The sequence below is a fragment of the Epinephelus fuscoguttatus genome, linkage group LG9 (assembly GCF_011397635.1).
Source record: "Epinephelus fuscoguttatus linkage group LG9, E.fuscoguttatus.final_Chr_v1".
In the NCBI taxonomy this organism is placed as follows: domain Eukaryota; kingdom Metazoa; phylum Chordata; class Actinopteri; order Perciformes; family Serranidae; genus Epinephelus; species Epinephelus fuscoguttatus.
This window is the reverse complement of record NC_064760.1, coordinates 10,653,348-10,680,947: the sequence shown is the minus strand read 5'-3', so window position 1 is coordinate 10,680,947 and position 27,600 is coordinate 10,653,348. Positions and strand designations below refer to the sequence as shown.

General features: G+C 40.8%; 1 protein-coding gene across 2 annotated transcripts in view; it reads left to right on the top strand.

The window, feature by feature from the left end:
• Positions 1-26,529, top strand: part of glrbb (glycine receptor, beta b) — a 46,438-nt gene extending 19,909 nt beyond the window's left edge. Inside the window, exons 5-10 of one of the 2 annotated variants that reach the window (XM_049585129.1) lie at positions 2,560-2,786; positions 5,971-6,053; positions 6,608-6,748; positions 13,339-13,491; positions 19,172-19,464; positions 25,073-26,529. In XM_049585129.1, coding sequence (XP_049441086.1) covers positions 2,560-2,786; positions 5,971-6,053; positions 6,608-6,748; positions 13,339-13,491; positions 19,172-19,464; positions 25,073-25,369 — 1,194 coding nt within the window. In that variant the 3' untranslated portion in view covers positions 25,370-26,529. Of the gene's footprint in view, positions 1-2,559; positions 2,787-5,970; positions 6,054-6,607; positions 6,749-13,338; positions 13,492-17,981; positions 18,067-19,171; positions 19,465-25,072 lie in introns of those variants that run through there. The other variant, XM_049585130.1, reaches the window with a different exon arrangement.
• The last annotated feature ends 1,071 nt before the right edge of the window (positions 26,530-27,600 follow it).

Sequence of the window (27,600 nt, the reverse complement as noted above, 5' to 3'; positions counted from 1 at the left end):
GTTGGCTGTTTCTCGCTCTCAAACTTGGCTGTGACTAAAGTTTCCAGTAGGAATATATGTTATGTCAGGAAACAGTTAACATACATTCACAAAAAGTGAGAGAAACTCAGCAATCACATTACGCATATATTATTAGAAAGATGAGTATGCATCTCACTATTGCAACTGCGAGTCATATGTTGTTAATGGAGACTGGTGGCAGACCTGAGACGGACTTCTTCAGGCAAAAAAAAACAAAACACGGAAGAACATCTGAAAGAACAAAAATGACATGTTACGTAGCTGCAGCCAAGATCAGCTTAAATCAGGATGAGGCTCAACATGTTGCCAGAGATACAGTAGGATCCAATGGATGGAGCTTGTTGTGGCCTTGTGTCCCACAGGGGCCGAACAAGAAGAAGTTAGTGAGTTTAAACAAGTGGCACCCTCCAGGGATGAAAACTGAAGCTAACGTTGACGTGCCAGAAACTGCAGTTTCCCGAATGGCTGGCTCCAAAAGCAAGTTAATCCTTGTAGGCCTTCAGGTTGAAATGTCCAATTTACAGCAGGAATAAACTTTACAGCCTGGTACAAAAAACAGTTATGGTCGTTGAAGCTAATTTCAATATTCATGACAGCTGTACAGGTGCTGAATTTTTATATAACTCATGTTTACATTTTATTAAGGCTTAAAGTTATGCATAATTAAGGGAAGATCGCTTTGAGTGACAGGCTAATAGGGTCCTCAGCTTCTCAGTCAGATCCACCCTTCACTCCTCCAAAGTGCCAGCCTCTCCCTGAAATATAGTCAGTTCTGGTTCCAAAACACCAAGATGGGACGGCCATAATGTCGAACTTGAGGTTTCAAAACGGTGTCCACAAGGCAATGGGTGACATTAAGATAGCTACGTCCATTACTTTAACAGATTTTGCTTCTGTGTGAAACCAAAACTCAAGATTAACTCATTTTAACAGACATACTGTATTTAAGTTTGTCACATTGTGATACATGACATCACCTCATGTCAGGTCATTTTATGTAACAAACATACTTATTGTAACCCAAATGATCTTTTCCTGAATCTAACCACATAATTTTGGCGTCCAAACCTAACGAAACTGAATGGTGTGAAACAAAACTGTGACCGTTTCACAACGTTGGATATCTGCACTCCCAGGCCTGCTGGTAGGTGCAGTTTGTCCCATCTGAAACAGGATAATTGGGGTGGTAACAGCTGATAAAGACCATTTAATGTGCTGATAATATTCAAAAGGGATGTGTTAGACACAGTATCCAATGTTTAATACATGTGTGGTTTGAAGGGATGAGTTTCTTTGCACTGATTGACCTGAATTTGACTCTAGAATGAATTTCCAAAGGAAAAACAAAACCTTGCATGTGTTCATTCGTGTTACATTGCTGCTATAGCAGTATAATTTAACACCAAGTCCCTGTTTTTGTTTTTCATCCTGGTAAAAATGTACATGTGAACATTATAATGGTCCATTATGGACTCTGTTGCTGATTTCACAAACGCTTACACTCCACTGTGTTCTCATTATAAGGGAAAAAATGCACCATTTGTAATCTCTAAACACCTGAATGCAGAACATAAAGCAATGACAAATGTTGGCTTTTAGCAGACTCTACATAAGCAGCTGCATCCAAAAAATAAAAAAAGAAAGAAAGAAAACAGCAACCAGTGTTATAAAAATTGGGAACAATGAGGGGATGGAAGGTGGAAGTTAATTTCTTACCCACAAACACACCTACACCCTCATACAGCTGGTATTTTGGCGGCTGTATTTGACATGTCATCCATCTTCACACTCAGCATTAATAGTCCTTCCTAACACCTGGTCCCAGAACAGCTTGAGGCACGCCATCAAAGCAGGCACACACAAAAAAACAACCATCCCAAACCCTCATAGAGTGATATTTTCCCACCAACAGCAATGTGGAAGTTTCACTAATAAGCTCTCTAATGAGGCAGTTGCTGCTTCACATGTCGCTGTTGTTGATAACATTTGACCCCTGGACTGTGTTCTGGATGTTGGCTGCTTTAAAAGTAGATGTCATGAGTGTTGTTTTGCTGCAGCTGTAAAATGTCACTCGGCACATTCAAGTGGTCTGTTGAAGTTATTGTGGAGATGTTTGCTGTGAGAAGAAAATGCTTGTCCACGACTTAAAAGAACTAGAAAATGTAGCCCGTCAATAAGGCAGAGCTGTCGTATTCTTAAAGATTTGCACTGATCTTAAAACTTTTTTCTTACTCTTTAACTGCACATCAAACTATTAGTATCAGAGAAGTCTCTAAAATGTTTTAAAAAGGGTTAAATATGCCTTTTCTTGCAGTGTAAAGGAGAGGGATCTTGAACAGAGCCCACAGGTCATGAAGATAAATTACCTGTGCACCTTCCTTTTTAAAGCTTTATGGAAAATGTGAATAGAAAATAAGCATTAACCAAATTCCATCCAGAGAGGTTCATAATCCATTTAAAAGCACCCAACTTCTGTCCAATTGTACCAACATGATACAGACATTAACCACGTCTGTGCTCGTCTGTTGTACCCAACAGGATTACAGAGTCAACATCTTCCTGCGGCAGCGCTGGAACGACCCCAGGCTGAAGCTACCGCAAGACTTCAAGTCGGATTCTCTCACCGTTGATCCAAAGATGTTCAAATGTCTCTGGAAACCTGACCTGTTTTTCGCCAACGAGAAGAGCGCCAACTTTCATGACGTCACCCAGGAGAACATTCTGCTCTTCATTTTCCGTAACGGGGACGTCCTCATCAGTATGAGGTAATGACAACCAGACTTCTTTTCTTCTTCTTTTTTTTTTGTTTTTGTTACAATGTGCAAATTACAACCAGTATTTAAGGTGCCATCCAAAGAAAGCACCTGTCCCTTTTCCAACTCTTAAACAATGTTGAGAATGTTTGGATATTAACTAATTAAAAGCCTTACCAAATATGCTCAAATCTTTGTTTTAAGGTATAGTATGCAGGTAATCATAAGTGCTTTATCGTAGGCAACTAGACTTGCTTGAGTTTCCTGAAGACGTTTCGCCTCTTATCCAAGAGGCTTCCTCAGTTCAGAAAAAAAAGCTATCTACATCAAATTGGAACGACCATCATTAAACAGAGGAGGTGGCCCACGACACCACTTATCACCCACCTTCAGTGCAGTCTTGGGATCCCTCCCCAGACTGCTCAGCACCCATTCTCACCTGGTCCCATCTAACCCTAACGACACATAAGATGGCCGGGTGGGTCAATGACTCACATGTGACTTCAACAACTCTGTAAGGGTTCACACCCACACAGGGTTTAAAGCCTGCGACTCCACACCAGTCTGTTAGAAGAGAGAACAGGTGAAACGTCCTCAAGAAACACAAGCAAGTCCAGTTGCCTATAATATAGCACTTATGATTACCATGACCTGGATGACTGAGAATCTTCACCGACCTATAGTATGCAGGATTTACAAAGAAAAGTAATCCCTCTCTATCATCGCTTGCAGCAGTGTATCTATCTGCAGAGACCCTGCTCTCTGCTTGTATTTTCTTCTTTTCTTCTTACATCACTGTGTTCAGGAGGTTCCTGGGCAGAGCACACAGGTAGCGGCCAGGTGTCAGACCATAAGCAGCACACATCTAATAGGAAGCTACAAAAACTGCAGCCACAGTGCCATAAAAATACAAATATAGCAAGGCGAAATGCCAAGGGGAGTCAATCTTGGGTTGGCTTTAATTTCTCTTGATGACCTTACTGTTATCAAACAGTAACCAACAATTCCTGCATAGTTTACCTTTAAGCACTTAATTGTTACACGATAATTACACGTCGCCTTTAATGTCTGTTGTGATTTAAAAAACATCCATACATTTACTGTATGTGCCCTTTGTAATAAAAAAAGTTAGCTATAAACTGTAAAACGTGTCTTCTTGAAACTGAAAATTATTTTTGCCATACACTACACATATCACACAGAACCTTTACTCAAATGATAAACTGTTAGGTATGCAAATTTGTGAATCCTAGGATAGCGAAGGAATGGCTGCCTTACTCTGCCTCTGATTGGCTTACCCTGACATTCCTACCATAACCCTAACCAGTCTTCCTCCTCTTGCCTAAACCTAACCAATCCAACCAACAAAGGCAACAAGTACTAACCAATCATAGGGAATAAAGGGCAGGTCATTCACTTACTATCTTAGGATTCTCAATTTTTGTTAGGTCCTTTATCCTCTTGGTTCATTTTCGTATGTGAACGTAATTGATAACACAATTCAGAATGTTTTTTGTTTTTGGTTTTTTTTTTTTCCAGATATTTTTTGGGGCATTTAAGCCTTTAATCAATAGGACAGACTAGTGTGAAAGGGGGAGAGAGAAGGGGAGTGACATGCAGGAAATTTAGATATTCATCCCACTTGGAGCCATCAAAGTTAGCATATTTCCAGAAGTTTTAGTTGTAGTGCCATACCATTGTTCTGATGACCCAAAATTCTTAAGCCCCATTCGTCAGAAAGAAGAAGAAATCCCAAAGCCCATTTCTCAGACAGCCAGTTATCCCACAAACATACACCCATTGCTCTGAAGTTCCGTTTCTCTAAAAATCACCCTCCCTGCCGTCAGTTTCAGTTTCCCAGTAGCGTTTGAGCGACCAAACCCAGGTGTTTCTTACCAACCTGTCTCTGCTTTTACAGCGACTCTTGTGCCACCACATGTGGGTGTTTTAAGCCAAAACATGGTCTATTCCTAACCATAACCAAGTGGCTTTTGTGTCTAAGTCTAGCCATACATTCACTACAGCTTTGACCTCAAATGTAACGTAGCCATGGTTTACAGAGATGTACAATGCAAACATTTTTACTGGAGATTGGGTTGTCTAACTACAGGGAGGGTGTATTTTCAGAGAAATGGGACTTCTGCGCAATGGGATTTTGTTTTTGGAAAACAGGCTGTTGGAGAAATGGGCTTTTGGTCCAATGGGACATTTGTCAGACTAACAGGCTTTAGAATTTTGGGCCGTCAGAACAATAGGCAGTCCCTTTATTGCAGCCCACATCTTAGACGTGTGTACCATTTTCGTCTGCAAGTAGGTCTGGTGCAGTCTATGGTCTGGTGTTGAGCCCATTCATGACTGTTTCCTGTGAACATTAATGACAAATCGTGACAGAAAATGTGGATGAGATAATCGCAGCGAGTTGTTTTAAGTCCCATGTCGACTGAAAAAGATGTTGTGGAATGCATACGTCAGTCGCTATGTACTGGTTAGGGCAAAACACAACACAACACCCCGCCCTCTAAACAGAAATAAAAGATGGAATGAATGAAGTACAATGTGAAACATTTTATCAGGCTCAGCTTGCATAATGTAGATTTAAAAACATGTACACAAGATTAAATACGTCATATAGTTTTAGGCCTAGTTGCATATGACTATTACTTGGAGACCCTAATTCTCCCTAATGTGATAATGTAATAATTCATTTGTGTTGTTAATGCCCTGAAAATCTACAATAATTATTTTAGTCCTGTGTGCATCTCTATCAGTCAGGGATGGCTTGTTTCCCTTATTTGCGAGGATCCTCTGGCTTCTCTATATATCTTATTATTTCTGGGTCAAGAATCATCGAGGCTGCGGGCTGCGAGAGTGAAATTTGGAAAGATAATGAGACTCTTGACATGCATAGCTTTTATTAAAAAACGTTTTATCTTCGAAGGGGCTCAGTGTAAACTAGTTGGGGCTACAGGTATATCTTGCACGCGGCTGTTCAATCCCCTCCTGAGGAAATCTTTGTGAATTTGTCTTTAATTTGGAGTGTAATGTAATTTGTTTATTTCCTGCAAATGCACCTCTAACTTAAGAAACATAAGGGTAAACCCTACAAGATCTCAAGGTAATACTAGTCTCATGCAAACAAGTAAGTGGACAAAATCAGAGCATAATGTGAAACTGAATTTTCTTCTTCCTCCTCCAGGTTGTCCGTCACCCTCTCTTGTCCGCTGGACCTGACGTTGTTCCCCATGGACACACAGAGGTGTAAGATGCAACTTGAAAGCTGTAAGTTCTCCAGAAACAAACCACGTGTGTGCTCTGTAAACATGCTTTCAGCTGGACTTTAACTCATCTGTTCGTTGGTATTTGGGAGTTGGGAAAATATTTGTTGTTTTTATAAAATAGTTGTTTTGGGCTAAATGAAAGCTTTTTGCTTGTGTTTAGGAGCCAATTTCAGCGGCAAACACTTAGAGAAGTGGAATAAATCATCATATTTTAAGGTTGTTGTGAAAGTCTCACAGCTAATTGAGCTTGACTGTGGTTATTGCATCTTGTTTACAAAGCAGTTTAGACTTGAATAAGCAAAATAACTTCAAGCCATTTCCCTCTAATGGCTAACTCGACTGCTGAGATGTATAGTTTTCTGCTACTCTGTGTGCATTTATTTTATATTTTTGTACTCTGATTGTATGTTTCTGTTTCTGAGCATGCTTAACATGCAAGCAGATATTGTGGGGAATATACTGTGTATGTATATATGCATTTGTGTAACCACGAGTGTGGTTTAGACAATGCACTTGTGTATTTGTGTGTTCACATTATGTACCTCTTCAATCCAGTTGGCTACACCACAGATGACCTGCAGTTTATGTGGCAGACAGGAGACCCAGTGCAGATGGACGCCATCGCTCTGCCACAGTTTGATATCAGACAAGAGGATATTGATTATGGGAACTGCACCAAATTCTATTCAGGAACAGGTACTGTCCTTGTCATGAATCCTTTTTTTCCCACATATTCTTAAACATAAAGGTACAAAAATGCTTATTAGTAGGGAGAGTAGATATTTAATCATCCAAAAATACTCCTTTCTAGTCAACACTGTCCCAAAATAGCTCAATCTTCCTTTTGAATTTAAACATACTGCAAATTTTACAGCAAAGTGAAATTTTTACTTTACTTTTTCCAGCATTTCCATCAAAAAGAATGGGCCTCATGTACAAACAGTGCAAACAAACCTTTTACGCACATATCTTGGATACATCAAAATTTTCTTACCTGATTTTTTTTCATACTCTACGAACAAATTTAGAGCTGCCTCAGACCGCAAGTACACACGAATGATGAAGGCATGGCTATCTTAGAAAATGTAAACACAAACTATTTAACTGAATGCACACCAAATTAAACACATGAAATTGACTCACTTTTATCCTCACCAATTATTGGCATGATAAGTGTATGTCATAAATATTCAACTACAATATAATCTACAACGTGACGAAGGCATAAATATAATTAACAAGAAGGAAACAAACATAATTCTCAACCTATTATCAGTGACAGTTAGGCAGCAGTTGGTTCGGTTCAATAACCAAGTTTCAACTTTGTTTGCCCCCTAAGTGCGGCCCGTTTGGGCAGGTGTGAACACAGCAATCACACTCAGGTATGCACCAAAACAACCGGACGGAGACCTTCTTGAAGAGGTGGTCTCAGTCCTGGATCCGAACCAACTGGATCCGAACCAACTGCAGTCACATGACACATTGTTTGGGTTAATCATGAGCATGTTACAGTCCTGGAGGATTATTAATGTGCACCTCCTCCTGTACTGCCGTAATATGCACATTCAGCACATCCAATGCATCAAAACATTGTTTTCTAGTTGGAGCCGCGCCTCGTTTTCCAACTGTATGGTTTGACTAAAATGAACAATGACAGCAATATAGTCCACGATGAGCAGCGCTAAAATCAACCTGCGTAGTTGTCCCTCCATTGTGACATTAGGAAGTGTCACATTTATCTTGCAAGTGTACTCTTCTTCAACGTTTGGTTTACTTCCTGGATTTTTCCCACATGGAAATTCTGACCAATCAAGAGCAGCTTTGTCATACAAGGCATTTGATCTGGTCCACTTGTAAATGCTGCCGTGAGAGCATGAACCAACTCTAGGCAATTATACAACTTTGTGACAAGATTAGTCCCTGATTCAGACCAAAGGAGACGACTCTAGGTCTGAAAGCATCCTAAAAATGTCCTTCGACTTGTATTCTCTGCTTCGCGGGGGTTCCGCCGCGAGATCTCACTCAGATGACATTCATTTTTCATGCACACTGATTTTGTGTGCCAAGAACATTTCCACACGCATATTGGTGAACAAGGTCCATTGCCTTGAGTTAAACAAGGTTTTCACTTCAGTGTTGTTTGTCTCTGGGCAGTCCTTTCATCCATTCACTAATTATTCTCTCCAAACTGAAGCTATTCTGTTGTGTTTAGGCTCAAAGTTTCTACTGGTTAAAACTAAACTCTGAAAGTGTGTTAATGTGCCTGCTGCTTGCCCTGATTGTTATCAACTCACTCCTCTCTAGTAAGTTAACTTTGTATGTCATCACATCTCACAAAGGTAGTATGTAGTTACTAGTCTGACTTTTCTCTGTGAGTTGAGTGGTGGTGGGCTGTCGCCATCAAACTAACTGTTTTATAGATCCCTCAAAGAAATCAGTAGAGGATGATGGGTGTTTTTTTTTTGTTAAGGCAAGATTAGTCGATTGAAGGATGAAATCATAGCAGATCCTGAGCTGCAGCGAGCAAGCTTCACAACACATCATTACCTCTGCTTCTTATCTATCTTATCTGAGGTTATGCTGTGTGACTTCTTAATTTTTATGGTAAAAGCCAAAAGATTATAACACCTCAATCTTCCTGCTTCTGTATGTTTGAGCAAATTCAATTTTAACACCTTAGTAAATAACAATATTGTGAAGATGAACTGAGGATTATTTTGCAGTGTTAGTCAGTTTTTTATAATAGAGAGCAAAAATGTGTAGGCACGACTGTGCAATCATACAGACAGCTGAAAGAGTGAAACGCATTAACTCATTTTGGAGTCCAGATAAATCAAAACTTTCCACAGTCATGTCAATATGTTACGTTCTTTTCCTCTCCAAGTGAACTGAACCGCCAGAACAAAACTCACAGCTCATAATTACAGTCTAAAAGTAAAGACCTTTGTCATGGCAAACACTCTGACTTGCAGGACAAAAACAGGTGGAACTGATGTAATTAATTCTGATTATATCCCATTGAGGTGTGCCAGCATGCACAATCAGGAACCTGGCTCTAGCACAGGCGAATGGAGAGAAGTAAATGATAATGTCATTTGTTTCTCCTGTCTGACAAGTTCAAGTGTTTACTGCGGCAAGGCTCCAAATCAGAGTTTTATCAGAATAACATGTGTTTTGTGGGTAAAGTCTGAGCAAACCAACCTTGATAAAGCTGGGCTAGGACTGAGCTCATGGAAAAATAAAAACATAAAAACAAGAAGCAACACATTACAAATCAAAATTTGGCTTTTCAAATATAAGTTGAAAAGTTAAAGTTCCCCTGAGGAGTTTTGTGAACTGTTACTAGAGGTCTAACAAAGATGTTGAGAGTACTTTTTTGGGCTGCCCCTGACTAAGAATTTTCCTCGTCGACCAGTGGTCGTCATTAAGGACCATTAGTTGACTAGTCACCTGCATGTTTACGATATGAATTCAATTATTGATTTATATATTTTGGGCGGGGCAACACAATGGTTTGAGTTGAAGGTGTGAGAAAGAATAGTATCAGTAACATTGTTAACACTGTGCTACATTACAGAGAAATACAAAACCGTACTAATGAACCTTCATTAATATAGGCTTATATTTTATCTACAAGTGCACGTCACACACTGAGCGAGCCGCCTGTTAATGACGCTGTGGGCTAATGGGCATGTAGCTACTTCCATGTTTCAGATGCTACGTCATGTTTGTAGTCGACCAATGAAGATGAGTTTACATATCACCTTAGGTTCATCCTTCACCTTCTCAAAATGATCCCACACTTTGGATTTCCTGCGGAATAACCGCCAGTACCAGCCCTGGAAGTTAGGGGCCGTACACATGCTGTGTCTTTAACTGCTTAAGAAATGCGAGGTCGAGAACTGGGTGATATTCTTGTACCTTATTTGTGCCAGCTTACAAGAGCATGGAAGCAGGTTATGTCAAGAGTTAACAGTAGCCTTATAGCCTATTTACCTGAAATCCTGAGTGCAGAGCTGATCTTCTTCCAGGTGCTGTTTTAAGTGTGTAGATCTATCATCTGTGGGACAGATGTAAAGCTCTGGGTAGCCCTGTGCTAACATGATCAACTTTTCTGTATTTATCAGACTGAATATTTACTGAAGAAGGGAAAGATATCTGTCGGCTGTGATTGGTTTGTAACGTGACTCCTGTCTGGCCTAAGGTTTTGATTTATTTGATTTATTTGATTTAATTTAGAGATTCATTTTTTTTTTCCCCCTATAACTACCATGTGACCAATGAAATCTTGCTGACAAATGACCTTTCCGGTCGACTAACGTTTGGTGGACTATTAGGGGGCAGCTCTATTATGTCTTCTCATAAAACATTTGTAAAGCGCTATTTTTAATGTAATATATCATGCATTACATGTGTATTCACTGTCAGTCATTTTCTTCCATGCCTCTGTTGACACATTATTACATGTCTTGGTTAAAGCCACTATTGTCAATCAGCAGAATAGTTGAAGTCAAATGTATTCGGCTGTCCATCTCAACCTTTTCGTGTGTCTTGTTCTTGGATCGTCAGGAGGTCACTGTTTGCATGAAAAATCTGATTTACATTGTACAGTTTTACAAGTTTTGTGTGACTGCGTCAGTATTTCCAAGATGTTCATGAATATAGCGACGATGAACTCAGACATACTCAGACTAATGTACAACATGTCACTCTGACCTTTTTCCCAGGATGCTGGGAGGGCAGAAAAAAGTATTCCAATAATAAAATAGAAGAAAAACCACCAAAAAGGTGCTGGTACTGTGCCATACATGTATTCACACCAGTGTGAGTACAAAACGACATTTGCAATGAAATGGAAAATCTCTATCAGCCAACAGAGCTGGTGTGACCTCAGTGCTCTCGCACTTGGGAGGCGCACTGCTGGCAATGAGTCAGCCTTTTAACGTGTTGCTGTGGCAACCTGGCCAGACACAAAGATCACCTCTGTGTACGACTGGTTCGAGCCTGCTCTGCGACACAGGCAGCCCTTATATGCCGTATAAAGCTCACCCAGAGATCCCCGGGCTAGTTAAATATTACTTCAGCCCATCCACTCTACCATCCCATTGGACCCACCAAGCAGCCTCAAAGAGGAGAAACACAACGTGGCTGCAGGAGGTCTGAAGTGTACTGATACTTATTCCATACTGCTTTAATGAAGACCACATTTCCAGTCGAGATGGATCGGTCAGAATTGATCATTTACTAATGGAAACTGATGCTGTGCTGTTTGGAATGGTAATCTACTGTTGCCATCCACTAAAAATAGGAGCTAAGTGTTTGGCAGAGGACACATATCGGTCTCCTACATATAAGGCATGTTCTGAATTGGAAGCAGGGCTTTTTAGGGTGCTGCCCTGAGTGCTTGAGCAGGTCACAGCTTTAACAAAGTTAGCTGAAATGATGTTAAAGTACATACGCCCATTGACCTTTCTCTTTCTCTTCTCTTTGGCTTTCTCTGGTCCTAATGGTGCACACAGCTGTGCTTTGCTTTGTGCCAGGGCAAAAAGAGGCAGATCAGATACAGGACTTAACCTGGCTGCTACCTTTACTCTAAATGCCTGACAGGGATTTAATAGACCAAGTCAGTAAACGGCCATTTCTCTCACCTGCTCTGTTTCAATTAAGGGGCTGGATCCTCCTACGTTCACATCTCTCGACCGAATAATAGCCCAACATTTTTGAATGGGCAAAGATGGTGTGATGTTTTGGTCACGTCAGGGCTTCTTACACATTTTTCATTTCAAAATTCTATATTTTTCCATTCTGCAAAGGAAGCTTGGTCATTTCGGGCAGCCAAGTCCAAAGAAATATTCACCACCTTGTAATTCCAAAGAGATATTGGGAATTTCTAACAGCGACAATATCACCCACTTGGTGAAAAGAACTACAAAATTTGATAATAATACAATGAATTCAGTCTATGGAAAACGAGCACTTTGTTTTTTATGGTGCGTTTCCTTTGAACTAGGAAGTTGGACAGGAGGTAATGGAGTTGGACAAGTTCCCAGTCAGATATTTCAACTGCAACACCCCTCTGAAGTAGGGTTGGCCAATATGGACAAAAACTCATATCTCGGTGTTTTCAGGCTGAATGGCGATACACGATATATATACACGATATATATCTTGGTATTTTCCATGAAATGGGCTACATGTTCAGTAGCAAGTTGCAAGCTGATCCATGGCTGAAGTCGACTGTGTCTGCCTACAGCAGGGCAGGTAAAAGAAGTTTGCCTGTTGGAGGTGAGCTGTTTGCAGAGGTGCAGGAAGAGCCTGTGGTCTGCAGCTCTTCATCAACATCTCACTGTTCTGATTTTACTCTTCCTCCCTGCTGTATTATAAGACTTGTCTTTATTGAAGAAAAGCCGCCAATAAAGTTTAGGTGATTCGGTTATAAATATATTGTAATTCCTGTAGAGTTTTAAAAATAAAAGTCCCCTGTTATTTTGTTATGTAAAAACTTTTATTGTGAAGCACCAAAATAAGGAAATGTTGAGTTTCGAGCAGCAACTTCACACAACTTCTAATACGGCTAATAGCGAACATGAAACAGTCAAATAAAAATTATATCTAAAGTAAAAACAGGATGCAGGAGAGAAACCAAAGTCCAAACCACAGAGATTCAGTTCGAAGCTACAGAAGTACAGAGAGCTGAACACAGAGACTTTTAAAAACGCCTTTCTCTCTGGTCTCCTGCAGACAGAGGTGAGTTCAGTGTCACAACACACAGGCTTATTTGAGGGGGAGAAGCAGGGTCATCAAGGGTTGCCTGCGGTAGACGAGACATCCCCGCTACCCACGGGCCTGGCTTTTGGACTATGTCTCTGGCGTTGCTCAGCATACCACGGCGCGTCTTAACTGTATAGAAACTGAAATCGGCATGGCCAAACGTTAGAGTGGAAAAGGCCCACAGTATTATACGTGTGCTACTGCGGTCATTTCATTCATCTCACAGACTGATTTGAAATAGCACGTGCAACATATAAACTGATGTCACACTGCAGACTAACTGTCTTGGTTTTCCGACGTGTACTGGAATGCAGTCAACTCATATGTGACGTCATTCCCAGTTTAGATGTCCGAGGTGCCTGAAATGCAGCATTAATCTGGTTGGAACACAGTTATCTTGTGTATGTGATGTCAGTGTACTCTGCCTGCTTCCCGTTTTTGAATTTTAAGGCAAGCTGTGTTTCCTACTGAAGTTATTTTAATCATATCTGACCCTTCTCTTCTTCCTCATGCAGGGTACTACACTTGTGTGGAGGTTATCTTCACCCTAAGGCGACAGGTTGGCTTCTACATGATGGGTGTTTACGCCCCCACGCTGCTCATCGTAGTCCTTTCCTGGCTGTCCTTCTGGATCAACCCTGATGCGAGTGCCGCTAGGGTGCCTTTGGGTACGGATTATTTGATCAATTCCACCACCTTCCACTGACATTTACCAATACACACGATGTGTAAATATTCCTTGTGCTGTTTAACCAGGGTGGAGTGCACAGTTGGACGCTAGATCAGAAAGCCGGGTGGGTGAGACTGTTATCGAGGTAATTAGGTGTGAAAATTCTGGCTGTAAAAAGCCATGGGGGAAAAATGTAGTTGATCAAATAAAACTCTCCCTGTAGGATTTATATGTTTTTAGGAATCACTGACATTGTGGCCCCAATCATCTCCATCGTGACAACATCAATCACTTTGACACCATGAAGGACTTTATCTATCAAGCATGGTGCCGTGTCCATTGTTGTTCTATATGTGATAAATCACTGAATGTAGCTGTAATTGACAGATGGGACCCACCGCAGTCGGCTTTCGGCAAGTTAGTGCTTTTAAGCAGCACTTATCTAGTGTGCAGGGTACACTGTGGCAGATCTATAGGCCAGTGGTTCTCAAACAGGTGTCTGGGGACCCCCAGGGGTCCTTGAGGGAGTTCCAGGGGTCCCTAGAAAAACTAAAGAATAGTTTATTTTCACAATTTAACTATTCGGCTATAGAAGAAAGCCCAGTGTGAGCAAGAGTTGTAAGAGTGACTATTCTGATCATAGGTTTCACTTCCTTTACTGTTCGTTCCTTAACTGTAGGTGACAACTAATAAATTCTGATTGAAGAACTAAAATTGTTTCAGATGTAGGTCCCTGAAGCGAAATCTTATGAAATGGGGAGCTAATTTGTATCAGTTTAGAGGTGGTTGACACGAAAAAGGTCGAGAACCACTGCTATAGGTGACATGGGCAGTCACAAGGGAGCAGACCAGAGGGATAGGCACAAATATATATGTAAAGTAAATTTAAGTAAGAGCAGCACAAAAAAAGAAGAAAGAAGATGACAAAATTAGCAAATTTGTATATACCATATTCTGTTATTGTCAATTATTATTATTGTTGGTTAGCTAAAGTGGGATTTATTCTTATGTGTTGAATCAACACCTTACCTACGCCATAGCCTGACATGCCCCTCCCTAGACACGTAACTACACATCACAGTGATGCAGACCTCCTGTCTGTTTTTTGTAAGTTGAAACCATTTCCCTCAGTGGAAACAAAGCTTTTATTTACTTTAATTTCACAGATAAGAAACAATAAATTGTGAACACAATACAAAATAGCACCTAAAGTCTTGTGTGTGATTTATCCTGGCTTCATATGAGTACAGGAAATCTCCACTAGTTGCTGGGCTAATTTATACAATGTAAAATGCCATAGGCTTGTGCTAATAATGTTAGCATGTTGTATTTGTTCGGAAAACGTGTTTAGTATAACACAGTTGTTTTGTCTGTGAACCTTGTGAGCTGTAATGGAGTCAAATTTTGTAACGTTACCTTTGTTAAACGTTGCTGTTGTCCCTGGCTTCATATGAGTAGAGGAAATCTTCGTTAGCTGCTAGGCTAATTTATACAATGTAAAATGTCATAGGCTTGTGCTAATAATGTTAGCATGTTGTATTTGTGGGGAAAATGCGTCCAGATAAAGACAGATACTTTGCCTGTGAATGCTGCGACTTATAGTGAAGCTGATTTGTGTTCTTGTGTTTGAAATTCTCTCTATTAAGCCACGTTTAATTTGTTTATTGGATGTGTTTTGAATCAGGGAAAGTCTGCCTAGGGCAATCTGCTATGTCTGGCACTCCTAGTGTAGGTCCAAATACATGGGGATTTTAGCCCACGTTTAAGTGCAAAATCTGCAGTTTTTGCTGAATGGGCCAACTAAAAGGTTGGGTTTTTTTTTATCATTGGAAAGAAACCCGTGCTAATAGATTTGATTCCCATGTCTGTCATTGATCTGCAGACACACTCAATCACTTCAAATTACCTAAATACCTTAAATCTAAAATATCATCCCTCTACATTCCGTTTTCTTTGTCAGCCACTTACCCTGTTGAACTGTGTCTAACCACACTGACAAAATGTAACAACATTTAGTAAATCTTTGGCTACTCAATACAACTCAAGTTTAAAAAATGCAGGTGCAAGGCTTTGCTAATGTCAGGAAAGAAGTACGGGCTCTTGTGTGTTTCTGCTAAATCTTTATGTTAATCAGTGTGGGCAACTAGAGTTTTTCAGGAGACACTCAGCTGGCCAAACGAGCTACACCTGATCCCTATTAACCCAAATTAATGAAGGGGTGTGCTGCAGTGCAGGAGGAGCAGGGCTGTTTTGCTAAACCCGAGAAGCACACAATGTGTCTAACCTGAAGAAGGTCCAGTCAGATTAGTAGACTGTTAGCCTGAGCCCCGAGGGGATGAAAGAATGGTTCAGTACTGCTGGTGCTTAATTTATGTTGTTTTTTTGTTTATGCACTGAATAAATCACAGGCAGGGAACAGATGAGCTATCTCTAGTGTCCCTGTCGCTCACAGTGCTGGTTGTTGGCTCAGTCCTAGTTTCACCTGCATGATAAGAAAAGGGGCAGAAACTCTCAAACTAGGTTCAGACACTGTGTTTGGCCCTAATGGAAGACTGATATGAGGTCACTGCTTATTTAAGTGGTGACCTCACCTTTATGAAGCACACTCTTCCCATCACATCTTCATTGTTCACCATTTTCTTAATGTCTTTCTGTAGCCATGAATATTTCCAGTCTTATAGGTCACCAAAAAAGTGTATCCCATTATATTATTCTAGCATATCTTAAAGGTCCAGTGTGTAGGATTAAGGAGGATATGTTGGCAGAAATGTAATGTTGTATAAAAAGTATGTTTTCTTTAGTGTATAATCACCTCAAAATATGACTTGTTGTGTTCTCGTAATATTAGAATGAGCTTGTTATATCTACACAGGGAGCAGGTCTTGTTTATGGAGATCGCCATGTTTCACATTGGCCATCATAATTAGCGGACCCTCTGCGACAAGCAGCGCTGGAAACTGCTTTATTCAGTGTTTATACGGGTTTAAATCACTGAGACCATTTGTCTTGGAGAGGAAGAGACCTGGCTGCTATCTTTCCTCTAAATGTCTAACATGGATTTAATAGACCTCGTCAGTATAGTGCCATTTCTCTCACCTGCTCTTTTCCCCTTAAGATGCTAGATCCTCCTTCTTTCACATTCCTAGACCAAATAACGGGCCAACATCTTTGAACTGACAAATATTTCCCGTGCTGTGTTCAGACTGTCATTCAAGATTCCTTCATACTTTTTCATTTAAAAAAATCTTTGTCCATGCTGTTTAGGAACCCTGGTACTTTTGAGCAGCCAAGTCGCCAAAAAAATGTTCTCGTCATCTTGTAAATTTATATGTTTTGCTGGATATTTAATACTCTATTGTTCTAAAACTGGGCCCAGTGAGTGACCTGGTTGTTCTGGTTGTTACTGGTTGTGAATCATTAAAAATCTGGTTACTGTTCTTAGTGTTACTGTAATTTGAAGCATTCTCTGGCACAAGAATTTCCTTTGGGATAAATTAAGTTCTATTGAATTGAATTAAATCCCCCACTTGGTGAAAAGACCTACAACATCTGATAATATACAATGATTTCAGCTTATTAAAAAGATCTCGATGCTTGTTTTTTGTGATGCATTCGTTCCCTTTGAACTGGGAAGTCTGAATTTCCAAGTTCCCAGTTAGATATTTTAACTGGAACACTTTTAGATTTCAGAAAGTTACAGAAAGTCTGAAGAACCTCACCTACCCTGTCGTCAGATTCCAAGTTGGCGCATCCACGCATCAACAGCTGTGAAAGCTGTAGTAATATACTGTTTACTGTATACTTTAGGACTCCTGTCTTATTTGTGTCTCATTAAGTTGTACACACAGTACTGTCCAACTATCTGTTGACACGTGCTGTGATGTTTTTAATACCGCATAATACATTATTAACTGCTATTGCTAAAAATGTCTATCAACGTCAGACAAACACCGTTTTTTTTTACGTGAACCTGCTTTATTCAGTGTTTATACCAGTTGAAATCACCTGGTCTGTTTGTTTTGTAGAGGAGGAGACCTCTGCAGATAATTCAGCTCCCAGTAAAACCCTCCTAAACAACAAACACTGAAGGAATTCTAACCAGGAGCAGTTTCAGCCTGTTGCAATCTGCAGTCCTCATCAGTAGATGCCTCTAATCCCCCTAACTCATACACACTGGACCTTTAATGTGTTTGCAAATGCTTTATACATATTATTATCTTCCCCATACATGCAGGCTGACACTGCACATGGTAGAACTGACATACATTATCAACAATTCAGACAAAGCTTGTGTTTACGGGAAAAAATGTCCATTCCACTCCTTACTTTCTCCTCCTCCATTCTTTAACCTGTGTGTAATATGTCAGTGTCACCCACACACAGTATCACACGGGCACGTCTGTGTGTGCAGGGCTGCATGGATAAGATTATCCATTGTTATCCCTCTCCAGTCATCCGCTGTCTCCTTTTCCTCCATCCTCCCTCCAGTTGTTTATCACCACTTTCATCCCATCATCACTCCAACTCCTCCTGGAAGCCTCCTCTGACTCCTCTCTAAATGGGATCAGTCCAGGTCAGTCAACATTTAGGTGTGGGACTAGGCTCATTTGATGCTCTTCACTGTGTGTGTGTGTGTGTGCCATGAACATGTGTGTATGAGCCCATGATGTTCATTTAAGTGTGTGTTCTTGTGCATTTCCTTGCCACATAGAGGGTGTGAGCAAATGTTACAGTAAAATGGGTTTACCATTGCATCACAGAAATATGTTTGTCCCTATTTTCTGTCTTATATAAAGTCCAGCTTCATTTTGTACATGCAGCTGAGTGCATCATTGGGGAACAAAGCAAACAAGCCTATTTTAGTAGCACTACCTTTCATGTTATTCTCTCCTCATGGACGACAGGTGGGCTTCTAGGATGCTCTGTTTCAAAGTGTGTTCCAGTGAGGAAGGAGGAGTTTGATTAGAAAACCTGAACTTTGTACGAACCCTCCCTTGATGAGTGACCGTAATGAGGCCTGGAGGCGAAAACCCATTGGTCATTTCATTGTATTTATTACGTCTCTGAAGAATCATAACAGGAAGGGAAAGGGGAGTGAAGCCATTCATTGGTGGTTATAATACCATCACAAGAGAGTGGCTGTAATTATTTCTGCTGTAGCCTGAAAGAGTTGCCGCTGTGTATGTGTGTGGGGGGGGGGGGACTCTAACCTGTAATCCTGTTAGCTATCAGAGATAAAAACAATTTCAAATTACTGCTATTAGAAGCTGTCTGGGCTCTTGGAGATGTCCTAATAAAGGAAGTAAAGGAACAGTCATGAATTTCTAATTGCAGTCATGTTCTCAGAACCTCCATGTGGATGTGAGCCTTTTATTATAACTTTTGTGCATATTGGAGGATTAATTTGTTCAGCATTGTGCTTTGAAGAGGAAATGCATTGGGTTTTTTCAGCAGTAGGTGGATCGAATTCTTCTCCTCAGTGGGAACAAATATCCTGCGACACAAGAATGACTCTAATGTCTGTGGTGAATGTACACAAATGTGTTCATAGCATCAAATATCCAAAACTAAATGTATCAATGATAGGTGGTGGAAATGTTCCAGTTTAATTTTTTTCACATCCAACTTCCTCTCACTTTGCTCGCTGACAAGGTTAATTGCCTTCCGTCTTTGTTCAGGCATTCTCTCGGTGCTCTCTCTGTCCTCCGAGTGCACTTCCCTGGCTTCCGAGCTGCCCAAAGTGTCCTACGTCAAGGCCATCGACATCTGGCTCATCGCTTGCCTGCTGTTTGGTTTCGCCTCGCTGGTGGAGTATGCCGTGGTTCAAGTGATGCTCAACAGCCCGAAGCGCATCGAGGCCGAGAAGGCCAAGATAGCATCTAAGGAGAAAGCTGCGGGGAAGAGCCCCGCCGCCAAGAACAACACGGTCAATGGGACCGGAGGGACGCCGCTTCATGTCAGCACCTTACACGTCAGTGGATCTGGTTTGATAACTTGAGTGTGTGTGTGTGTGTGTGTGTGTGTGTGTGTGTGTGTGTGTGTGTCACCCTTCATAGATTACAAGAGTAACTGTATCTCCTCACTCAGTCAGACTTGAATGCCTTAAACAGCATCTAAATGTACTGTTTCAAGTGATAGAAGTATATCCACTGAGACTGTAACTCCAGTTTAGATCTTATGTCATGATCATCAAAAAATTATTTGGGGTTTCCTGTTGGCCTGTTGGTTAAAAAGCATGACATATAATTGCAACATCCCTGGGTTGATTCTAAATTTGGGCTTTGCACAACTAAATGAAGATGATGGACTACAATATTGAAGTTTAAAATGCGTGCTCCACTCATAGAAAACTCAGCTGCATATCAAATCAAGTGCTTCTCGACCCTTTGAAATCTGAGCAAATTGGCTTGATTTCATTAAAAAAACACGGGAAGAAATTAGTGAAAACTGAAAATTAAAAACAAGAACATTTGTTAAAAAAAAATTAGAAAAGATAGTTAGAAAGTTAAAGACAAACAAACAAGGAAATGTCTGGAAAAAAGTGCTGAAAAATGATAATAATTCTGCAACATTACTTTTTAAATATAATAATAGTAATAATAATATAATAATAGTAATAATAAATGTAGTTTTCCCTAGATTTTTTTTCTTTTTTTTTAAAAAAAATAATTTTCCATATTTATTTATTTTTTTTTGCAGTTTCTGGGACATATCTTACCAAGTTGCTCATTGCCTTTTTTCCCATGTTTTTGAAAGAAATCGTCCCAATTTGCTCAGAGTTCAAAGGTTTAAATACTTGCAAAAGGTGCCTAAAAGCAGAACAAGGAAAGTGATGTCGCTCCAGGTTTGAAAGGGTTGGACGATACTAATATTTTGCTGTGCATACCCTGCAGTGGCAGCTTGTGAAAAACATTCCTAAATGTTGCTGCTGTGGTCCGGAGTAAAAGAGTAATATACAACAGAGGGCAGACGGGCAAAGCAAAAATCCAATGTCTGGAGCAGAAGCCAAAAAGCTAGTCCCTCAAGGTGACTGCCTGTTGTTCCGATAGCCCAAAATTCTGAAGCCCTGTTGGTCTGAAAAATGTCCCATCAGACTGAAAGCCCATTTCTCTGAGCACCCGTTATCCCAAAAACAAATGGCCATAGCTCTGAAGTCCTGTTGCTCCACAGAAACACACGCCCTGCAGTTAGTTTGAATTTCTCAGCTGTGTTTGAGCCACCGATCCTGTTTTTTTCTTTTACCAGCTTGTCCCTGCTTTCCCAGCGACTGTTGTGCCACCAAACGTGGGTGTTTTGGGCCAAAACATGATCTTTTCTCACCATAACCAAGTGTTTTTGTGCCTAAACATAACCACACGTTCACCACAAAGTTCTTAACAAATGTAACGTATCTGTGTTTTATAGAAGTGTACATTGCAAATATTGCTCCAAAGTCCTGTTTCTCTGAAATAAACACTCCCTGCAGTTAGACAACCCACTCGCCAGAAAAAATGTTTGTATATGATTTAAATATTACTTTAATATCCATAAGTGAAAAACAACATCCCCGTGGGTATCGATGCTGCTGTTCATCACCATGTGTGTTTGTGTGTCTGTGTTTATGTACATGATTTGAAGTAAGTGCACCTGCAGCAGCACACAGTACCATGACAAAATGCACACTCCACATCAAACATCCCCTGGCAGCTTTCTAACAGCGAGGCATTGAGATCTAATCTAAATGCAAAACATGAAAATCCAATCATTAAAAATTGGCATTGTCTCTAACACACTCGTACACACAGCTCAGCCAGGACTCGAGTCTGCCACTCACATGCACATCAGGCATGCAGTATGTTGTGCGGGTCTTTCAATTGTACGCCTAATTGAAATTAATTTACCTCTGAGTCTACGTTAGTCCGCACCACATTTGGTTTGAGAGGATTACATTATTCCATTGAGGTTTAATGGGTTTTCTTGTCAAAACCAGATCAAAATAATGAAGCTCTAATGAGCTTAATGACTTCAGTGAGTAAGCATCCATAGTCTGATTAGATCCTGTTCACCCTGCGGGCCTTCAGGCAAGTTGATGAAAGGGATTTTTTGGACGACATTAAACTACATCCTTTTGCTGATAGTTCTTATAAAGCACTGTTTGTCCGCTGTGATAGCACATAGGGAGGTGTAGAGGAGTTCCAAGACTCCAGATGAGACAGCGACCATATTAGGCAACATTGTAGAGCACAAAGTATGTCTAATTTTGGCTCCATATTCTTTTTTTTTCCCTCTTAAAAATAACAGTCATTTTGATTTATCAGCATGAGTTTTGTCCAAGCTTCAGGATCAAACAGATCCTTTACTGGGTTTTCAAAGTGCGGTCTGTTTTCAGTTGAGTCCAGCAATCCTAAACAGCCTCATTTAAATGTTCCTCACAGTTTAGATGAAACCTACACGCTGAGTAGATGTGACGTATAAGAGACACCACTGCTACTGTCCACTCACACACACCACTTTTTTGTGTTGAACAGTAGTCAGAGAAAGTGGAGCATTCAGTTGTCTTCTGCCAGTGTTAGATTAATAGAGTTGGAGAGAGTGATTTATGCAGTGTGGTCCACAAGCAGGAAATCTATAAAGAGAGGACACGGATGTTAACCAAGGACAAACTGGACCACATGTAGTATTGTAATAGATGGGGAGTCTATATCTAGTTCTTGCAGTCAAATAAATTGCTATCTACCTTGTCAGAGACACTAACAGTGGATGTTGTTTACAAGGTAGAAGAATTTGGCCAACTCTCAATTTCCTCACCATTTGACATCAAGATTGAAAAGCTGATTAATAGCATGGAAGTAGGTAGACATAAATAGACTGTCGGATGGCTGTGGTTCAAAAAGGACTCAGTCAGACGTCTGTGCCATCTGGTGTGGTGGTATGTGCAAGAATCTATCCATCAGATTTCACATATATATCCATCTATACATCTCTCTGTCCAAAAGACTATATACATTACACAATAGATGGATACAAAGACATTCCTGTGGGGGTTGTAGAGAGAGGGGACAACAGGCAATGGATGTGGTGTGAATTCAAGAAATCAGTGCCAACATGTATGTTCTAATTGGAGCTGTAGGATGATGTCACTTTCGGACCGATCTCACTGAAATTCATGGAATGACCACAACCACATGATGTGTTAAAATTACGTGTGGTCACCCCAGAAAAATGCCAATGAAAAGTCATTATGGATCCTTTGTCGTGGTGAACACACAAATTACCTTGTTCAACAATGTCTTGCATTGGGCAGTGGTTACTGTGATGACTCTAAGTAGTATAAAGAGCGACGGTCTGGGTAGGCATGTGGTCAGGGTGGTGCATGGGTCAAACAAACACAGGACTTTCACCCACTGTTATTCTGAGGCCCCAGTAGTCAAAAAAATGTACCACTGGACTGAACGCTCATTTGTTTGACAGCCCGTTATCGCGAAAACAAATACCCATTGTTCCAAAGTGCTTTTTCTCCGACAGCACTCTCCAAACAGAAACAACTGGCTAATTATTATGCAGAATTTTGTCTTTGGACCTTCCAACTGTCCAACTTCTAATGGCTACTACTCATTGCCTTACTTTGTTGGGTTAGTTAACTTTAGGCATGAGGAGTGAGATTGGTTCGGGGATTAGAATATCAGAGTAAGCCAATCAGAGGCAGAGCAGGACGGATCATGCCTTTCCCATATTAATAAATACCCAGGTGCCTCTGTTTGGGAGAGTGTGTAGCAAAGAAAAGAGAAACGGCCCTTCAGAGCAATGGCTATTTGTTTTGGGAGTAAAGAGCTGTCATATAAATGGGCTTTCAGTCCAATGGGACATTTTTCAGACTACTGAGGCTTTGGCATTATGAGGCTGTCGGAACAATAGCATGGCAGCCTTTCACCCAGCAGACAGGTATTTGTGTCCCGAGTGAAACCAAAAGTCACATATTACTTATTTGACCTAAACCAAGTAGTTCTGGTGCCTAAACCAAACTGCAACTGTTTCACAGTGTTAACCACATGCTTAAAACTCCAACTGTTAAGAGGTCATGGTCATTTCTCATGTATCTGTGAGATTGCTTTAAAGATTTATTTGTCATGTAATGTTGATAGACTAAAAGAAGTAATAGGAATGCATGGATTGCAGTGTGCTCAGTCTTAGTGCCCTGATGAAGACTGTGTGGTTAAAACGTTTAAGGCCACGATCACACAGAAAGCGATTTGCAGGTTGTAAAACGCAAGGGGCACCACACTGCCTTTTTTTAATTGGATGCCACTTGTAAAACAAACAAACAAACAAAAAACTTCCTGCTCCCTTTTATTGTTGCCAGGCAACCACCTCATCTCGTCCTTACACTAACCTGCCTGTGTAACCAATCTATTGTTTTTTTCCCCCAAGTAATTAGTAGCTAGTTCCTAAAATGTTGAGGCAGAGGGTACTTGTTGTAGCTCTGGTTGAGGGTGAGAGGCTGTCAGTAAATAGTTTGTTGGGCACAGGAAAACAGAGATCTGTGTGGGTACATGAGACCCTAAAAAAGAGGGTGGATCACAGGGAGTACCACCAGTTGGTCCAGGAGCTTCTCCTCGATGATGGCTGTTTCCAGGCATATTTTAGGATGACTTGGGGACAGTTTGACAACCTGCTGTCTATCATCTGGCCGTATAGCTCTGGGTATCCAGGAACTGCTACCACCAGTTTCTCCTCCATTGTTTACCAACTATAAACTTGTTGTCCTGACCACCACAGAAGGCCCGCCTCTCAAATCATCAGACTGGACAATGGGAAAAAAGATGACAAAAAAAAAGAGACAATGTTGGGGGTTTTTTCATCTTGAGAAGTTCAGAGTGCTTCCGGCAAAAACGTCAGACGCCTAGAGTGCAGAAACAGGAGGCGTGTCGTAACGCAAAAACCGTGAGCAAAAAGCTTGATTCTCATTAAAAACAATTACATAAAGGCACCTCCAGCTGCTTAAATTCTTACTGTGTGATCAGGGCCTAATTAAGTCTTTATGGTGTTACGACGGCATTAAAAGCAGAAGTCAGATAAAGTTCAGGTGACGTTTAGGCATCACGTTTTGGAGCAACGGTTGGTAACAGTAAATCAGCGAAGGCAACAGCAACAAACAGAGCAGGCAGGTGAAGAGGGGGCTGATGTATATACTGGGTGAATAATGAGGACGTGTGGGGTGTGACTCCAGATGTGAATGTGGGTGTGATGATCAGCACTTCTGGATTTGGTTTCATTTGATTATTACTGTAGTGCTACACAGTACTAGATGCCAGTGTACAAACAAAAGAGTTTTAACTGGAGTAACAGTTGTGATAAAGTTAAGAATCACTGTATTCTATTCTGCAAGATTGGATTGTCTTTGTACCAGTGGTCAGAGTGCACATCTCTATCCACAGTAATCTCAGTCTACTGCTCAGTTGGTCAATTTTAACCTACTTTGGTCTGGTGACACTGCCTCAGGGGCTGCCTGCAGACTATGTATAGTTGATAGGTTTCAGATGAAATGCTTCAAAGCTCAATAATCAATCCTGTTTCCTCTCATGTTGTTCTCTTGTACCCAGGTGGCGGAGACGCGCTGCAAGAAGGTGTGCACCTCTAAGTCAGACCTGCGGACCAACGATTTCAGCATCGTGGGCTCGCTCCCACGAGACTTTGAGCTGTCAAACTTTGACTGCTATGGGAAGCCCATTGATATCGGCAGCGCTCACGGCAAATCACAGGCCAAAAACAACAAGAAACCTCCTCCCCCGAAACCAGTCATCCCCTCTGCTGCCAAAAGAGTCGACTTGTATGCCCGAGCCCTCTTCCCTTTCTCCTTCCTCTTCTTCAATGTGGTTTACTGGTCCGTATACTTGTGATTATTTCGAAATGGTCTCGTATCGTCAACCTCCCCCACTTCACCCCAATGAGTTCTTAATTGACTACATTCAAAAAGTTCAATTCCAAAGTCAGTGAGTGCGTTTACATGCACACTAGTATCCTGGTTTTGAGTCTTATCCTGTTTTCAGATGCAGGATGTGACGTTTAAGCCGAACATGAAAAACCTGGTTATTCATATCCCTGTATACATGATCATAACAGTATCCAGGGTCCTGTGTCCTGATTTCTCATCATCTCACCCACTATTTTTCTGTACTAACAAAGATTCAGAATCAAGATCAGGTGTTTACGTGCCAAAGTATCCTGGTTTCTATTGCAGTTCTCCAGCTAGCAGATCCAGGTTTCTGAAACCAGGTACGATGTTTACAACCCGAACATAACTAGGATGCTTATGAATGTGCATGTAAGCGCACTCATGGAGAAAGGTGATTCTTACCCTTACAAAATAATTGCTGAGAAAATAAAAACTTCTATGTATTATTACATTTATATTTACATACCAAAATAGACTATCATCATTTGTGTATTAAACAATGATTATAACTTAAACTTTCTTTACCTAAAATTGATATATAGCATCTTGTACTGAAAAACCTAATTTATTGATAATGGTACTGGAGAGGGTAATACAGGATTGATAACTGCTGTGAAATCCACAAAAATTAATTGCGTAACAACCGAGCAGAAGGTGCACAGATATATTAAAGAGCATTTGTAAATAGATATTTAATTTTTCGCTCTGCCCGCAAGTTTAATGAGTTAATAATTAATAAGGCATTTTATTTCAGCTTCAAGGCAAAGTGTAACATTGTAATTACATTGCATGTTAAAAAAATTGCATGTATATGAAGATAAAATCTAAATATAGAGATATATACAAAGTATTTATCATTGAATTTAATTATTCTTATGATTTGCTCTTGAGAAGATAAGTGGATATGTGAAACACTCCTGTTCCTGTCAGATGGTAACGTGACACTGCCACCTTTCCAACTAATGTAATGTTTGACATCACCCACCTGTAGCGTGTGTAAATGGGTCACACGTGAGCCGTGACCATGTATTTGTGAAATTTACAAGCAAAGATTAAATAAAAGATCAAATCACTTTTCACCACTTGAGTGTGATTAAAGACGAACACACAGATTTGAATTCTGAAACAATGTTTGTTATGTTTTTTTGGTGACTGTAATTAGTGAAAAAGCAGTTTGTGTAAGGGTGCTCTCTCTCCTGCCATTTGGTTTGGTTCAATCAAACTCAAATTCATTTGCTTCCTAAGTGCAGTTCATTTGGGCAGGTGTGAACACAGCAATCACACTCAGGTGTGCATCAAGACACCCGGACTGAGACCTTGAAGAGGTGGTCTCGGTCTGGATACAAACGAACTCTGGTGCAGTTTGTTTGTGGTGAGAAGGTGTTCCGACCTGGATCTGAACCAACTGCAGTCACATGACACATTGTTTAGGTTAAACATGAGCATGTTACAGTCCTGGAGGATTATTAATGTGCACCTCCTCCTGTACTGCCTTAAAGGGCCAGTGTGTAAAATGGGTTGAAAACAGTGACATCAGTGGTCAAATTCTAGATTGCAGGGTTCACTCGCTCACCCCTCCCGTCGGGTAAATGACGGCAGCCTCGTAGGGACAAAAAGCCTTGCGCGCGAGTTTTTCAGGAGTAGGTCTATCTAGCGACGAGGTAAATGTTTATTTAGAAATCTAAACCATGTTACGATATTGTAATGAATTCCTCACGAGTAGGAGACCAGAGGAGCGTTCGGGAAAAAGGCCAGTTTATTTGAGCACTCCAAAAACTCCGGTAACACTCCAGGGGGTAAAAGACTCCATCCCAAACTCTGACTCTTCTAGCGTAACACACACAGTTCATACACACATACTCGTTTATTATACCGAGTGGGGACCCCCCTCCCCTCTCTGCTCCGCCAACCTCCAGCCCGCACACTGACTGACAGCGTAACCGGTAAGCAGAGCTCAGCTGTTTATTTAGCCTAGCAATATCTCCGGACTATAGTAGCTGCAATGGACGACTTTGAATGCGATTTTGAAGAGTTTCTTGTAGCAGACACAGACCCAGAGCCATACCTGTTTGAGCCGGAGCATACAGATGAGGAACTCCATGTGTTTGATGCTGAGCGGGCGAGAAGAGAGGCTGAATGCACAGAATGGGATTCGGTGCTACCATTTTTGGGGAG